The sequence below is a fragment of the Lissotriton helveticus genome, chromosome 4_1 (assembly GCF_964261635.1).
Source record: "Lissotriton helveticus chromosome 4_1, aLisHel1.1, whole genome shotgun sequence".
NCBI classification, from domain to species: Eukaryota; Metazoa; Chordata; class Amphibia; order Caudata; family Salamandridae; genus Lissotriton; species Lissotriton helveticus.
The window spans coordinates 1,214,823,605-1,214,836,514 of NC_136063.1; the positions used below are offsets into that span (position 1 = coordinate 1,214,823,605).

The window sequence follows — 12,910 nt, forward strand, 5'->3', positions numbered from 1 at the left end:
CTACTCTTGTGAGTTGTACTGTTGGCTCTTTGTATCTTCTAGTTAAAAGCCTTACCGTTTTCAAAACATGCCACTTTTGAAGCGTTATAACTAGGGCTCCCGGTTTTATGATATTTATTTTTATGACATTTCCATCTGTATTTATCCATATTTATTTTTTGTTAATTGTATCTGTATTTATCCATACTTACTTTGGGTTTGGTAGAAAAATTAACCTTAAATTAGTATATTTCCACATTTCTTTAACGGATAAATATGCACTTGTGCTTGAATCCCTGCCAGGTTTCAATACTGTGAACACCAGCAGAAGATAAATCAATGTACTTATATGGAAATATGTGCATTTCAGTATCAACCTTGTGCATAGCTACTGGTGTTAAAGCCTCTTTACTAAAATTCCTTTCTTTTTTAATCTCCTTACCTGTCAATTCCCACAGCTATTGACCTGGCAGTCATGGCAGACAGTATCAATAATTACTGAAAAAGCAACTCAACTTCCGTTTTTATCCATATTTAGAAATAAATACAGGCAAGAAAATAAATGTTTTCTCTCTGTATTTATCTGTAAAAATCTGTAAAAACGGAAAACAGGGAGCTTTAGTCATAACCTAAAGAGATCTGAAAGGTGCCAGTGTGATAATTATTTGGGTTTCAGCAGATCTGTGTGTACTGTACTTTTGCTACATTTCCTTATGTTCACTGATGTATTGTCAATCTTTACAGGAAACATTCAGCTTGTAAAAGAGATTGTGGATGAAGATCCAAATCAAGTCAATATCGTTAATGGGGAAGGGGCTTCACCTTTGATGATCGCTGCAGTGACTGGGAAATTGGACTTGGTGGAGCTGCTTATCGAGAGAAATGCAGATATCAACAAGCAAGATAATGTCCACGCATGGACAGCGCTCATGCAAGCCACTTATCATGGGTGAATACCTAACTCTGGTAACTGGGCGTGCATATTAGTGTATGTTTTCTTACCTGTCATATGAACAAGGATTCTCTCAAGTACAGAACCCACTGTGGAAGACACGTAGATTGTTTCTCTTTCTGTACTGAATTGAATAGAACAGTATAGTTCACAAAATTACATGTACTACATTGTTTAAGGCCGGATGTTATGTACACAGCATTGTTGATCAGAAAAGGGTCTAATGCTAAACTAAGAATGCCAATTTAATTTAAAGCTGTTAGAGCAATGAAAAAGGGACGCCTGCTTATAATAGCTAGAAAAGTCTAAAAGTATACCACATTAATGTGATATTTGCATTATAGATCTCACTGAGAAAGAGAACATATTATATTATGAAATTTGTTGGTTTATGATATTGTACTTCAGTAGTGATAACTTCTTAACAAACAAGGTCATGTGCAAATCCTTGTGTGAAATTTACTAAAGTGTTTGCTCCTCGCCAAAAGGACAATGTACTTTACTGGGGTCAAAAATTAAACTTTATTCTCACACATTTGCCTTATCCTGGTAATATCACAAATCAAGGGTGTTCACTCTCTGGCGTTCTACTTCTTAACATGTCTAAAATATGTTTGCTGACAGTACAAAATGTTTATTAATCTCGGGTTTGTTTTGTGATACAATGAACAATTCTGTTACCGATTTGCAGTCTTTGAAACATCCAGGTGGTTAGAAATATGCAAATTCTAGAAAAGAGTGGCAGAAGGCACAATTATTGTATTGTGTTTTCCAAGATGTTTAGTGCATCCACACAGTTATAAGAGGATCAAGACAGATGGTATTTTCTTGATTAACATCTGGCTTTGCTAATTCTTGTGCAAATGTAAGATCTGTTACATATTGATTGAGCAGATAGCTAGGACTTAGTGAATTTGTGCTTGGCAGCTGCAGTTTTGAAGGAGACTAGGTAGCAAAGGTTCAGGTTTGTCAGAGCATTACGAACTGACCTGGGAAAGTCTATTAAGAAATATCCCTATCTCCAACATATTCAAGTTCACTCTCACTATGGAAGGCTTGCTCTTGTCCCTGTTTTGCTTTCGAAGGTTAATCTGTTATTCAGAACAGTCTTTGCTTGTATTTGGATTATGGGACCGTGTACATTTAAGGTACAATTGAATCACTTGTTTTCTTGTAACACAGACATGTTCATGTTTCTGCAGATGCAAGGATTAAGATGCGTGGAACATTACCCTTTATAAAGAGGCAGTGCGTTTGATTATTAAATGTTAATCCGCTATCTTCAAACAAATTCTTCAAAGGGCACTCTGGTGTGAACAGCCCTTAAAACATTGCTTTGTACCATGCAGAAGCAGCTACTATTACTAGTTCAGTTTGATTTATTCATTAGAACCATAATTTGAAATGGATTTTTTAATGAATTACAGATTATTTTTCAATTATTTCCAGTCAGAAGCATGGTTATTCATCCACGCAATGACATTTATAGAGCAGCCTTATTTACTTTGCTATTTCTGTTGAATGTTCACTTGCAGTTATTTGAAACTTCAAAATAGAAGTAAATCGTTTGACTGGTATTTTTCTATTTCTTTTCTTAAAGCAATAAAGAAGTTGTTCTATATCTGTTAAATCAAGGCGCTGACGTCAACCTGCGTGCAAAAAATGGATACACTGCCTTTGATCTGGTAATGTTACTTAATGATCCAGGTAAGTCTTCCTTGTGGTTCTTATGGGAAAAAATAAAAACCTTGGATGTTAATTTAATTGGTTAAATTATTTGGTTGGGTTGAATTATTGCTAAGTTTTCCTGTGATAACCTGCTTGCCTTTTTTTAATTTATCCAGTTATCTCCTCTTGCTGTTCTTGTACCCTTAATTGATATTAGGTGAATTGTTATTCTTTTTGCAAAACTTTGTATCACAATATGGTATGATTTAAAGAAGAGGGGGATGTAGAAATATGATACATTAAACCACAAGCATTTGATAGTCCTAACATCTAGAAGTTTAGTTCTGAGTTGTTATGTTATCTTATCTTATGTGTATTTATAGAATTCTCAATACCCTTGAGGACTTAAGAGAGTCTCACCTCTTAGGGTGGGGAGGGTGTAAATCAAAGAACCAGGTCTTCCGGTTCTTACGGAACTCTTGAAATGAGTAGGAGGCTCTGATGTGAAGTGGGAGGTCGTTCCAAAGTTTAGGAGCAATGTGAGAGAAGGCTTCACCACGGCTCTGTTTCTGCTCATGTGTGGAATATGTGTGAGTAGCCTTCCAGCAGAGCCGTCTGGGTGATTGGTGGAAGGTGATGCAACTTTTCAGGTAGTCAGGGCGTGTTTTTTTGTGTGATTTGAATGTGTGGGTAGGGAGTTTGCATTGGGCACGTTTTTGTGTTGGGAGCAAGTATAGTTTCCTAAGGTATTGTGGAATATGTGCCTTGCGACAAAGGTTGAGGTTGTGTATGGCTGCGGCATTATGGCTGGTTTGTAGTCTTCTGGTGAAATGTTTGGTGATTCCGACGTAGGGGGCGTTGTCATTTTCCAGTCTGTTAGTGACAAGGGCATGGGTTACAGTTTGTATTGTGTTGCACAAGCTGCCATTTGAAGGTTTTCTTCATCATCCTCAGGGTCGCGTTGACTTGTGCAATCATGTCTAGTTTGTTGTGAATAATGATCCTGAGGTTCCTGGCTTGGGTGTTGGGACTGGCTGTAGGTAGAGTCCCACGATGAGGTTTTTTTTCCATCGATCACTACTTCTGTTTTGTTGTTGATGAGTTTGAGACAGTTGGATTTCATCCAAGTAGCTACTACCATCATTCAAGTGCTAAACCTCTTCCTTGTTCTGGAGATTTTGTCCGAGAGGGACAGTAGAAGTTCTGTATTGTCAGCCCAGGAGGATGCTGATGTTGTTCGTTTGGATGACGTTGCCTTGCAGGGTCATGTATGGTTAAAGAGGGTAGGGCTGAGGGATGAACCTTGGGGCACTCCGCATATGTGTTTTTGGGCTTCCATGGTGTATGGTGCTATGATGACTGTGTTCTTTCTGTCAGAAAGGAGCAGGTCCAGCGGAGTGCATTTCTTGGATTGCCAATCTTGTGAAGGCGTCTGATAAGGATGGGGTGTGATATGGCGTTGAAGGCCGCATAGAGGTCTTGTAGGATGAGGGCTACCATTTCCCCTTGGTCCAGGACCATGCAGTTGTCATCTGTTGTGGCGATAGGGGCTTTTTCTGTAATGTGGTTGGATCTTAATCCATACTTTGTGGTATCTAGGAGCTGGTGGTTGACGAGGTGGTCAGTGAAGCATTTGTTGGTGAGCTTCTTTAAATCCTTGGCCTTGTATGGAAGAGGAAGATTGGTCTGTAGTTGGACAGCTTGGCTCAGTCTGAAGATGTTTTCATGACAAGGCCGGCGACAGCTGCATATTTCCAGGTTTCAGGGAAGGTGGCAGAGTCGTTTGAGACATTGAGGATCGGAGTGATAGCTTTGCTAATAGGGGTCTGACAGGAACCCTGAGTGGATGGAATTTATGGTGGCTCTAGTCTCATCTATGAGGGTGACAGGCTATGTGGTCAGTGTTTGTTCTTCATCTGAAATGGGAAGACTTGCTTCATGGTCAGTGTGAGAAGGTGGGTTGGTATATGCTGTCCATTTATTTAAGGGGGCACCTTGTACCAGTCCACACGACCCTTATGATGTATGAGGTCAAAGATAACCTTTATTGAAAGCTATCCTAGTGGTAGCTATGGAGAGCAGCCTTCAGACTTAATCTTGAAGGAATGTAAAGCAGCTTGTTTTACCAGAATACCACCTCCTAAATGCCTAAATGAAGGGAGAATCACACAGTTTCTATTTAAAAATATGTATTTATTAATATAACACTCTCTGCTAGTCTCTATGTGAGACTAGGGCACAAAGCATACAATACTCAATCAATAGATCATTCGTAAATAGCACAATACACAGCGGGCTCCAGGGGGAGACCGAACCATATACTAATAAAATGGTATAACAACAATGACTTGACTAGACACAGTGCCTAGAGCACGTAGAATTGCTGGGACCCCAAGGAACCACCCAGAGGAGTGACACAGGGTGCCCACGGAGGACGGATGCAGTGAGGAAACACAGACACGTGCTCCGTACAACTCTATGGGAAAGTCGTGGTTGGACAATTACAAGTTAAGGACACTTCTTAGAGGACTTGGAGCAAACCCTTTGGAACTTAGGAGGTTCTAAGGCCAACCCACCAGTGAGTACCGAGGTACCCGTGTTACTTATCCCAGAGGAGCCAGGTTTATAGGTGCCAGTGGTGTCAGAAACCTCTGTTGTTTTCAATGGAGAGCTGCAAAGAAGTACTGCTGCCAGGGAGGTGAAGAGTGTCCGGTGGAATCCAAGCCTGGATTCAAGGTGAGAGGAACCTGAAAGCAAAGGGGACAGAGTCTGGGTCACTTCAGGTGACCATTGGCTCGGTAGTCGAATGCCCACCGATGTCGGGTACTTGAGGTGAGAAGAAGGGTTGCTTGACTCTGCAGCCACGGGGACCAGGATACGTCTAGGATGACCAGGATCCGGAGGTGAGCTGGCCCACGAAGGATATTGAGAGCTGAGGGGTTGATGTCCGGCTGGAGCACCAACAAGTCTTGGCAACTGCAACCCACGCCGTCAGAGGAAACAGGTTACGGTGTGTACCAGCAAGATCCAGGGGACTCTCTAAGCAATGGGGATTCGGGGCACATCTGGAGCAACCAAGTAAGCCCAAGAATTAACAAGGTGACCCTCGCCAGGACCCACAGGCCAACGGACCAGTGATCGTGAGGAGACCTCAAGCAAGTCTGCAAAGCACCAGCCCACAGGACACTAGGAGAGTGGAGGCCAGAAATCTTCGGTGCAAATACTGCTCGGGGTCGGGACTACACGGAGTCCAAAGCACAGGCTCAGGAATCGTCACTAAGCATATGCAACTGCAAATGTACGCGGTGCACAGGGGTTCGGGTTGCACGGTCCCCACGAGGGATACTGGTCTCAGAATCGCTCAATGGGCAGATCAACCTCAGGGACCTTCGGGAACCCGCCTCCTGTGTTGCTGAAATCTTCGGAGTCCTCAGGAGCTCGGGAGAAGCAAACCGGGTAGATGCGTTTAGGTGCCTGCTTTTGCAGGGGAGTAACTCATTTACTCCAAGGGAGATTTGTCAGTCGTCCAGTGTCATGCAGGCAGTTGAAGTACTTGATTTCTTCTTAGCAGAATCTTGTCCAGGTAAAATCTAAAGTCCTGTAGTCAGGTAACCCACTTTATGCCCATGGGAAGGGGTTAGAAAGATTCTGTGGGCCCTCCTAGGGGAGGGGCAGGACAGAGGGGTGGCTACACCCATGTCCTTTGTCCAGTTTCGCGCCAGAGCAGGAGCCAATGACTCCCAGAACTGGTTTGAGCTGGACTATGCACGGGGACACCAAATGTGCCCCTAGTGCAGACTTTCTGGCACTCAAGAGAGTGCACCCAACCCCAATACACTAAATCCTGTCTGGGAGGTGGTTACACCTCCCTGTGACAGGATGCCTATTGTCATGCCTTCCTCTGCGCAAGCTTGGCTCAGCAGCAGGAGGGCAGACCTGTCTCTGTGACTGGCAGAATCCATCCCAGGTCGAGAAAGCTGGTACCGGGTAGACAGGTGACCCATATATGTCCCTTCAGAACGGTGGAATCATACCTCCCACGTCTGTTACTGGTGTGGAGGAATGATACCGCGGTGTTTCACACCAAACATGACGTGTTTCTAAGCAGCAGTTTTAAAGTTAGCATTTACCACGAGGTTATAAAGCACTTAAACACATATGTCTGGCTGCATCACAGACAACCCCGGAGAATGGTCTCCGAAGGCTGCAGAGGGTCCCTGCTCATGCAGGAGCACCCTCTCATATAAAACCCAGCACCCTGCCTTCAAGATTGATAAGGCCTGCCATAGGGGTGACTGATAGATATTTAAGTGTAGGGATTTAGATGGATATATTGAACCTATATCTCAGTAAGTGGTGCAAGCACCATCTTATACAGTCTGCAGTAGCAGGCCTGTCGTGTCAATTTGGATGGCTTCTCATGGGTGGCATAATACATGCTTCCGCCCATGGGAGGCCTCTGGGGTACCTATGCCCTGGGTACATGGGGTACCATATACTAGGGACTGATAAGGTTACCTCTGAATCCTATCTGGAATGTACCTAAAGAACATGCATTGCAATTTAAGGGAGAAAACAGATAGACTGGGGTCCTGGATAGCAGGATCCAAGTCAGACTAGACCAAAAACAGTGTGACATCAGCAAAAAGTGGGGATAACCATAAGAAGCAGATACTACTTTCCTACAGTCCGGTTGAGGTTCGAAGTTGCTGTGTATGTCTGTGAACTTGTTGCAGAAGAATTCCGAGAGCTTATCGCAGAGGTCTTGCAAGGGGGTGATGTTGTCGTAGGTGGCAGTAGTCACAGTGAAATCATTGATGATGGTGATAGCATCTCAGAGCAGCTTTAAAGTTGTCCTTGTTTACAGAGCCTGGGATCATTCTTCACTTGAGCTTTAGTTGTTTGTAGTACCGTTTTCTCATCCTAAGGTTTTCTGTGTACCAGCTAGCTTGTGCCCATGCTCTTGTCTTGCCACTTTGAGGGGGTACCAGGGAGTCGGTGCAGGCAGTGATTCAACTGTTGAAGTTCTTGATGTCTTCTGTCTGGTTGTTGGTGTGCTTGGTGGATCCAGAGACAATGCCTGCTGTGGCGGAGGTGGTCCCACCTTCCCCATGCAGGATCTGCCTTGGCAGAAGCTGGAACTTCACAGGTCCTGCAGCCTTTGAACCCCGCCCCAGCCGCTGCTGTTAGAAGCAACTGGCGACACACCAGTCCTTCCCCACTTATAGCTGGAGAAGTGGCGGGTAAATTAGGAGGTGGGTCTATCTCCACCCTGTACCACCCCTCGGGTGGGACAGACTAGATAAACCCCACTTTTCAGCCATCTTGAGGATGGGGACAGTAGCCTATTAGGAGTTGGGGTATGCCCCCACCCCCCACATGAGTGCGCATAAAGAGGGTGTAGGCACCCTACCGGTAAGCAGCCAGTTGGCTACTACTACCTGTTCTCCCATAAAAACGCTGCTAAATTCAGTATTTAGGCGGCTCCCCGAGAACCTGACTTCATATTGGACGGACACAAGACGACGATGGAAGAAGACCTCTGTGGTTCAAGAACAGAGATCCGACGCAAAAGAAACTAGCACAAACCTCTGCCTCTGCCAAAGACTCGCCCTCTGCAACCTGCTGTCTTTCCTGACCCTTGTGAGGCCTCCTAGAACCCCCAGAGCCCTCCAACCTTCTGCAAATTGCCAAAAATCTCTCTTTGGGCTAGACGCTCTAGTCCTTGTGCTCGTCCAGCAATGTAAATACCGTGGTCAAGGACTGGCACACACATGTCAATGCGAGACTCACCACTGAAGAACAAACGGTGCAGCAACCAAGGCTTGTTGGTTCACCAGCCTGGTGGAACCAACTCCTGCATGCCTCCATCAACTCGAGGGATCCTCTCAGCACAACAACCCACGTTGGAAACAACACCCTTTCCTGAGAGCCTGTACCCTCTTGCCAGTGGCGTCAACAGCGTAAAGCAGCAGCGTTGGCATGACCGCCTCCTACGTGGCTGCCTGCCCTGCATCACACCTGTGACCTGACTGCTGCCGGTGACCTTTGTAACCAGCACCAATGACCTCCGTTACCTCTGCTCCAGGTACAACCCGACTGCCTGCTGTACCCGAGTCCTGGGCCCCCAAAGACCTTCAGCCTTTCGGCGAAGACAGCCTCTGACCGTCCTATGGACCACGGTCATACGAAACTCCGATGTGGAGTCCTCCTTCCAGCTACCATGTCGGTAACTGAGTTGGCGATGTTTTGCTACCAGGAATCCGTACCGCAACCGCGACTGCTGAGTTGTCAGTGTTCCAGATCCATTGGCTTCCAGTGACCTGCCGCTGTCGACTACGGCGGCAACCATGTTTGCTTTTGACTGAACTCCATTACGGCTGTACACTTCCAGTGCTCAACACGGATCTCGAGAAGTACTGCATAGTTTGAACTGCACTGCATTTATTTTGATCACTTCCAGTATACAACGTATTTATTCGTATATTGAAACTGTATCAAGTGTAATGGGCTTTGGGAGAGATTGGGGTTGAATACCCCTATCCACCGCCACCACACAGGGTGGTGGCACAAAGTCAAATGGGGGCAGGGTTGGGGGGGGCACATGAGGCCTGCTCTCCCAGCAGCAATACAATCCCTAGTGTCTAGATGATGGATTCCTGCTCGAGGATAGCCCTCATGCGTTGATCCAGAAGGAGAAATCCATTAGGAAGAGCTTTCATTGGAAAGAGGAGATTTCCCCCTTTCCAGTGATACTTCCCCCTTGAAAATAGGTGCTGTGCTCGCGGCTTGAGATATGCCCCTGAGCAAACATCAGATTAAATGAGCGGATCAGCTAATTTTACATTCAGTACCCTTTAAAAAAAAAAATAGACTATCTGCTGGGGAAACTCTTCCCCAGCAGCCCGACCTCCAGAAACGTAAAAAGGGAACTCGCACCAGAGGGTCCTTTACAACCCCGCACCCCCAAACGTCGGCCAAATGTTGACAGATGCATTGGAGAGAGTGCAGGTGTTGGCTGCATTTAAAAGGTAAATGCACAGACATTTGAGAATGAAGGATGTACTAAATTGGCTATTACTGGGCTGAGGGAGTTGGTGAGTAGATGAAAAATATTTGGAGGGGCAAGGCGGTAAAGGAGACATGGACTTGTCTCTTTTGATTTAGGTTGAAGTATTGTGTACTGTTACTGGAGAAAATGTATTCTGATAGAGAGTTATAGCCGCAGAATCCTTATCTCGGAATAACCTCCAGGCATTAGGATGGATCGGGAAATTTTTCATGAGCGGTACCCCTGCGCGACAGTAGGTGGCGTTGATGAGCTCTACATGGCGTTAGCGTCACCCTCACTGGAAGTGACGAGCGCCGTGTCTGTATAGGCCCCACCCCAGCTTCCTGACATCAGTTTTTTTTTCTGCACCAGTCCGCACCGACCTGGAAAGGAGCTACTCTAGTCACTTTTTGCATGACAGTTTTTTAACCCTTTTGTCGAAGATATTTGAGACCTTGTCTCCTGTTGTGGCAAGGATGTCTACGAGGAAGGCTGGATTCAAGCCCAGCGGCACCTCTCACCGACAAATATCGGTGTCGAACCTGCACCTTATCTGTCTCTGGTGTCTTAAGCGCGACCACAACGCCAAAAACTGCATCGACTGTCGCACCATGCAACCCTAGTTGACACCGTGATGCCTGGCTCTGCGGGTAAGTATGTGCCTGGGTCGTCTCTGCTCCTCCTTGAGTTTCCGGGAGTCGGAGCGACCCCCGCCCAACTCAGCACCTCATATTTGGGTAGCCCACGCTAGCTGGAGTGCATTCGGGTCCTACAGGTTTTGAAGAGGCCCCTGCAGTTCTTCCGCTGGCGGGCGCACCCTCGACCCCATGGATACACAGATGGATCTGGACCGATGAAGAAACCTCGAACTCCCCCGGTACCGGCCCAGCTGTCGACGCTCTAGACAACACCACCCCTATTCTCATCCCCAACTCTGACACAGGCCAGAGCCTGAGTCCTATTCTTATGGGCTGGGACTTAAAGAAGATTAGGAGGGGACACTGGACCGCTACGGATACTGGTCCCTAGACCGCCAATGAGGACAATTGTTGTGCGGAATTAGCAGAAGCCAGTGTACTGGACACCTCCCCAGATACTGGCTACAAAGGAGGGAACCTCATTTGCTATGGTGGTGAAGAGATCGTCCGAGGTCCCGGACCTTAACCTGCCCTCTGTGGCAGTCAGGACTAATGTCTTCATAGAGGTGCTTTAGCTGGAGTCACCCCCTGAAACCCGCTTCTCCCATTTAATGAAGCCTTCGTATACGACTTGACCCAAATAGAGCGTTGTCGTTCTACCTTGACCGCTCAAAAGAGTTCCGGGTGGGCAAACAACTCTTTGTGTGGTATGTTGGAGCCAAGAAAGGGAAGGTTGTACAGAAACAGACCATCTCCGCATGGATCATGCTCTATATTAAACTCTTCTATACACTGGCCAAGAAGCAACCCTCAGAGTTTTTGTGTACTCATTCCACCAGAACAAAGACTGCGACCACTGCGTTAGCACACGGAGTCCCGGGTCCTGTACTTCTGCCAGGCAGTAACATGGGCTTCTCTGCACATGTTCACGAAGCACTACTGCCTAGCCAGTCAGGTCAGTCAGGACAGACCGATTGCCCGTTTAGTTCTGCATGACTTGGTGTGAAAATGTTTCGCAGACCTACCCCTGGGGAGGCATTACTTGGGTATCTATCCCAAGATAAGGAATCTGCAGCTAGTATCCTCTTTCAGATGAACAAGTTTCTTACTTTTACTAAGACCTTATTTGGTAGATACTCTATCTAGCCGCATTTTCCTTACGATCCACCCATCCTCCCGCTCTGCGAATGCATTTCTAGGGATAGGGCTGTTCCCCCTTTAGGGCCTTAGTTGCCACACATCAGTGATCAATGTTCTTCATGGCTCCAGGCACCCAGCCTGGAAAGTCATGAAAAGAAACTGGCGTCAGCTTGCTGAGGTGGTTGCCTATGTAGACACCGCGCACATCACGTCCGGTGTGGACAACGACATGTGGAGCCGAACAATGCCACCTACTGGCGTACAGGAGTACTGTGCATAAATATTTCCGGATGCAGTATGAAGCCTAGGGATAATTCTTAGTTAAGGAATCTTCGGCTAAATAAGGTTTATAACAGATCAGGCGCTACCGAAAGTAAGAAACGTGTTCATTAAAGATGATCTAGAGGGGTAGGACAGAAAGAATCTTGAAAACCTTTTGTCAAAAGTTTGAGGGAAAAGAGTTTTTTGAGAATATGTGAAAAAAAGAGATGAAAAAGGGCAAAGCGTGAAAGTATGACCATTTCAAAGATAAGAGAGTATTATCTAATAGTGTCTATAATCAGATCAAGGCTGTGGCTGGCCAAGTGTGTGGAGGATGGAACCAGCTGTGATATGTCTGAATCTGGAGAGGTGTGTGGGTGAGGATGCTGAGAATTATAGATGGACTAGTGGTTAAAAGGAAGCAAAGCCATCACTAGGCTTAGAAATAGCTTGGACCAAAAAATGATATTAAAAGGCACATTTAACCTGAGAAAATGTGGCTGGGAATATATATATGGGCAAAATTACAGTGCAAAATATTGGCAGAGCAATCGCATGAAGTACTCTTGCACATTCCTGTGACTAGAGTCTTGTCCCAAGTTGAGATGCAAGCAGTTCGAAAAAAAATTAAGTCAAGGAGGAAGGAAGCCAAGGGCACATTCATTGCAACTCTTAAGTCATTGGAAATGTGTCAGTATTGATGTATGGACTATTTTCCTTGTCAGTTTAAGGGTAGTGCTGACTTAACCTGTGCTTAAGTTATTACACCGTGAAATGTTTTTTTTACATATCTGCACTACTGGGACCAAGTTTTCTAACATTTTTTTAATATTTCTTGCTGTTCTGTGCTTGGTCCCACCAGGCTGAATGACAGCAGTTTCTTTGACTGTAATTAACCCTGAGCTATGCTCTCTTTCTTAGAGAACTGCTGCTCATCTAGTGGAAATCACTGAAGAGGCCATCTTGGGAATAGTTTTCTTGTCTAGATGGGATAGTCCCCAGTAGTTCCCTACACACAATATGCCACCCCTTGCATGGGTTATACGTTTCACTGCTTCAGTACTCTGTACAAATGCCTGAACCCCAGGGTTTGATTCGCCTTGCAGCATTCCATGGAAAAGGGTTTTGTTGAAAGTTACAGCTGACTGTTTATATTTTTAAGGGTTCAGAGTTACCAGCACTGAAAGGCAGTACCTCTAACCACTGTTAGTCTATCAAAGG

General features: G+C 45.6%; 1 protein-coding gene across 4 annotated transcripts in view; it reads left to right on the plus strand.

Annotated features, from left to right (window-relative positions):
- Positions 1–12,910, plus strand: part of ANKS6 (ankyrin repeat and sterile alpha motif domain containing 6) — a 381,649-nt gene that overhangs the window by 59,848 nt on the left and 308,891 nt on the right. For all 4 annotated transcript variants that reach the window (XM_078687780.1, XM_078687781.1, XM_078687783.1 and 1 more), the window contains exons 4-5: positions 724–928; positions 2,532–2,638. In XM_078687780.1, coding sequence (XP_078543906.1) covers positions 724–928; positions 2,532–2,638 — 312 coding nt within the window. The remainder of the gene's footprint in view (positions 1–723; positions 929–2,531; positions 2,639–12,910) is intronic.